This window comes from Salvia hispanica, unplaced genomic scaffold (assembly GCF_023119035.1).
Source record: "Salvia hispanica cultivar TCC Black 2014 unplaced genomic scaffold, UniMelb_Shisp_WGS_1.0 HiC_scaffold_1209, whole genome shotgun sequence".
NCBI classification, from domain to species: domain Eukaryota; kingdom Viridiplantae; phylum Streptophyta; class Magnoliopsida; order Lamiales; family Lamiaceae; genus Salvia; species Salvia hispanica.
Window position 1 is genome coordinate 1,148 of NW_025951482.1, and position 4,719 is coordinate 5,866.

A 4,719-nucleotide genomic window follows, 5' to 3' on the forward strand; every position below is an offset into this window, starting at 1 on the left:
CGTTGTAGTTTAGGCAGCTTCTCTAGTAGTAGCATCGGGTCTTCATCAAGGCAAGTATTTACCCGAAGTAGTTCATATACCCGAAGCATAATAGGAGCAATGCTTATATTTTGTGGTTTCATTAATTTTCATGTTTGCATCACTTTCATATGTTTTTCGAACTTAAGTTGTATGTTTAAGGCTAAGTAACTGAACTTAGTTGCATTGAAACACTAGAAACAATAAATCTGTTAACTTATTTAAACCTACGCGGTTTGATCTCTTTTGCATTCCAGGAAAGAACCAACAAAGAAAATACATAATGGAACTTATTATTACGTTTGACACAATACATGCAAATTAAATAGATACCAAAAGTGAAGGACAAAATCATAAAGATACCGTGGTTGATGAAGTTTACAACAAAGTCTGGTGATGGCCCTCGGGAGCAACAGCAGTGCTGAAGAAATGGCCGAGCTCATCGAGACACACGTATCGGTCTACATTGCACCTTCTACAACCTGTATCTTTCTAATGTAGTTTGTTTACAAAGACAAAGGGAACTAATAGGGTTTGATGGATTGCGTGAGGCCGAGGGTGTGAGATTAAAGAGAAAATAAGCTTGCCCTAGTTGAGGTGCTAGGGTTTGTAACATGAATAAGAAAAAGATAAGCTTTATTTCTCAATGACTTGATCTATGGGAATTCTATAATTTATAGAATTGCCCCTGCCTGATTCGGACTTTACGACTTGGGAAAGAATCAAGAAGAAAACCCAAGAAGATTGACTCTAACTACCAAATAAAACATAATATTCTTGCGAAAATAAAACAAAGCTAAAACACAAAAGATTACAGAATAATGGTCTAGTAATTGGTGAAATCTCCGAATTTCGTTGGACGCGATCTCTTTCTCTTTGGTCGTCCAGCTGTTGGCCTTCTGTTGTCTTGATCAGTCGGTATGGTGACTTCTATGTCTCGTGATTGTGAGGGCCTATCAGGAACATGAAAGAAGAATGTAGAGCAAATTAGTATTTGCAAATACACAAAGGGAAAATGAAGAAATTAATACACTCAACTAACCAGATATATATCAACTTCAAACTATGGATAGATATCCACCTCAAAAATATTGGAGGTCAACCCTGATTTTCTGATCTTTGTCGCAATGTGTTTGGTTGTTACCATTTTAAACTTTTGTAGTTTAGACATCTTCCGAATCCCTTCCGGGATTGTATCCAGCTTTGGACAGTTACTGATTTCTATTTCCTCGACACGGTACATTGCTTCATCATCAACTTGTATCTTTCTAAGATTCCACAAATCTTTGATGCAAAGCACTTCGAGGCAGAAAAATCCATCGCCCTGGGTCACCATTTCTCGACCAGTGTATGCATTTCGCAGTTTCAGGTGGGCTAGGGATCGGAGCTTCTCTAATATTGGCATGGGGTCTTCATCAAGACAAGTATTTACCAATATTATGCTCCTAATAAAATGAGGCAAAGTATCAGCACTTGGTAGCCTACCTATGCGCCCATCTAGTTTTAGTGTCTTGAGGTATCGTATACCACCGATTTCGTCCAAACACGGCATGCTTCTATAACGAAACCCTCTTACTAAAACCACAGGAAAGTATGAAGTCTTAGCTAGCGTTGCAAAGAGTGTGTCTAAATCTGAGTTTTCATCAACTTCTTCAATGCCCAACTTTTGGAGTTTATTCACATTAGACATGTGGAGATCATAAATCGAGACGTATGTTAGAGAATCCAGATTCTGCAGCGCATCTACTTTCAAAGCCTTCCGAAAAATCACATTAGACATGTGGAGATGACGAAGGCTATCCATTTCCCATAAAACATCTGGGACCTCCACCATAAAGTTATGAGCTATGTCAAGAGCCTCAAGCTTTTTCAAGCCCCCGAACGAGCGTGGGATCTCTTGTAAGTGATTATTTCTCAAACCCATGTAACTTAACTCAATCAATGTGCCAATGGAATCTGATAAAGTCTTCAACCCAAAATCTTCTATGTCAAGTATTTTGAGTCGTTCAAAACTCTCCCAATAAGACGAGCTAGCGTTGTCTAGGTAGCCACCACCTCCAAGGAAGATGAGAGAAAGAAGTTGTTCACTATCTTGATTCGTGAAATAATTAAACTTCTCACGTCCACAATGGATAACACGATGGCGGGCATTCTGAGAAGGTCTACTGTTTCCATTGCTCCTTAAGACCTCTAAGCCCATTTCTTCCTCTGCTTTTCTGATTGATAGCATGTGTAGTAGAGGATTGAGGTGACACTTTGTCTTTGTCATGTAGAAGCCTTGCCCAAAGACTTCAATAATCGACCTATCAGCTAAATCCGTTATACCTCCATCAAAAACTAATCCATTTGCAGCCCAAATTTGTTCCAACTTTTCGTCTCTCATTATTGCATTCTCCTTGAAAAGGGAAAGAAGCAAGAAATGTGGCTTTAATACTTCCTCCAATTCGAAATACATCGGTTCCAATAACTTCAATGATTCACTCAAATCAATTGAATCAAAAATTTCTTCCCATGCCATCCCCGAGAGTCTTTGCTTTGCTTTCTGCCTAGCAACATCTATTATAGCTATCGGCAAACCCCAACATTTTTTCAACATCTCTTTTCCCTTCTTCTCCAAGTTCTTTGAGAATCTGTTCTCAACACTTGTAATTTTATCAACTGTTTTCAAAAACAATTGCCAGCTCTTATCAGAATCCAAAGCTTTCATCTCGTAAGTATAATGGTCATTCTTTGTTTTAATCTTATAGCGACTTGTTAACAGCAGGAACGACCCGTTTCCAGTAAAGACTGCATATATTGAAATATATATGTATGATAAGGACAATTATTACATAAAAGAAAACTTGGAAGGCTAGTGAACTTTGAAATTTGGATTAATTAATAGATTATTTGGTAGGGATGTGATCAAATGAAAACCATATATCTAATACAAAATCAAAACTTTAATCCTAGCCATTAATTATAACAGATTTTTGTTAATATTGCGTAGAATTTCTATCTCAACAAAAGTATGTATTTTGTCAACAGAGGGTATTTTTGTAAATTAAGATTCTGAACGGTTTTTGCGTTCCTAATTTCTCTCCAACTTTCCAAAACTGAAAATATTCACATCTTCGAAAGGATCTTAACATAGAATCAACATAGAATCAGTACGATTGCAACAAAATATTCAACATCAGCATAACAAAAGAATCAACACAAAAAATCACCAACAACAGAAAAAAAAGAATCAACGAAATTTCAGCGTAAAAAGCAACACAGATTTCAAAATTCAACAAAAAAGCAACATGTCGATTCTGCACAAATTCAACAAAAAATCTTTATAAAATTAACACAAATTTTAAAATCAACATAGAATCAACACTATTTCAACACAAAATTCAACATCAACAAAGAATCAACGCAATTTCACCACAAATTTCAAGCAATTTTTTCGACGAGAAGGAGAGAGAACGAAGAAGAGGAGAAAAGTTGGAATGAGGGGTAGTAATTGAAACGGTTTAGTTAACGTGAATAGTGGAAGGAGAGAGAACGACGAAATCGGGATTACACAATTATTCTATAATTAAATGATTCAACGTATTATAAAAGTGTCTAATATACCCTCTGTTGATAGATTCTGTTGATAGATTCATAGAAGTTATTGAAATTTTAATCTAGAAACATAATAAGCGTTGATATGTAATAATTAGTGGCTAGGATTAAAGTTTTGAGTTTGCATTAGATACTGAATATATATATATATATATATATATATATATATATATATATATATCTATGAAGACCAAAGTTAGCAATTGAGTCCACTCCCCTATATATATATATATGTATATATATATATATAGGGGTGCGTTAAAATGACAACACTCTTAAAATGACAACTGTGACACCACGCTAGACTGCAATATTATAATAGCTAGACTGCAATATCCAATACGGCTGGACTGCAATCGGCGTATTGGATATTGCAGGCGGGAAAAATTGCAGTCTAGCGTATTGGATATTGCAGTCCGCGAAAATTTACCCTTGAGCAATTTTTATGATTGCCACATGGCAGCTGATTATTCGTCCATGTGTACAAATGATTAGCTAGGATTGGTGGTATGGTGTTACCTTAAGAGGTGTTAACACAAACCTATATATATATATATATATATATAGGGTTTTGATCTATGAAGACCAGATTTAAATACAGAAAACAGAACACGGTCATACGTAGGGCATTTTTAGGTCATAGTTAGTTTATTTTTAGGTCATGCTAACAAAGCATGACCTAAAATGATCTTAACATGACATAAATCCAAATATTATAATATGACCTAAAACTACTTAATTATGACCTTCCGTGTTTTGGGTTAATTATTGACCATTAGATCATCTAATCCTAGGGCCAAGATTTGGGCTGCATTTCTGGATTTAAATGCATTCTTATTTTGATCATCTCCCTATATATATATATATATGGGAGTATTATATTGCTAATTCAATACCTAATTGCTAACTACAACTAAATAATAGCCATTAGATATTCAAATTAAGGGCCTAGATCATCAACCACGAAATATCAATACGATCAAAAAAAAAACGTCAATAAGGCTTTATAGAATTAATTCCAATAAAATATCAACAGGGGTATTAAATGTCAATTAACTACATGTTTAGTTATAACTAATTTCTTTTAAAAGAAATCCCAAAACTTTA

At 35.1% G+C, this 4,719-nt stretch overlaps 1 protein-coding gene across 1 annotated transcript; it reads right to left on the reverse strand.

Moving 5' to 3' along the window:
• Positions 1 to 423: 423 nt before the first annotated feature.
• On the reverse strand, positions 424 to 2,834 carry LOC125198108 (probable disease resistance protein At1g58602). Its single transcript, XM_048096548.1, has 2 exons — positions 1,061 to 2,834; positions 424 to 971 (listed from the first exon to the last, which is right to left on the reverse strand). Exon 1 carries the CDS (start codon positions 2,723 to 2,725, stop codon positions 1,082 to 1,084), a length of 1,644 nt encoding a protein of 547 aa, XP_047952505.1. The 5' UTR covers positions 2,726 to 2,834; the 3' UTR covers positions 424 to 971; positions 1,061 to 1,081.
• Positions 2,835 to 4,719: the final 1,885 nt, after the last annotated feature.

Excerpts from the sequence above, each read along its gene's own strand:
- LOC125198108 (XM_048096548.1), bottom strand. The coding sequence starts at position 2,725 with ATGAAAGCTTTGGATTCTGATAAGAGCTGGCAATTGTTTTTGAAAACA.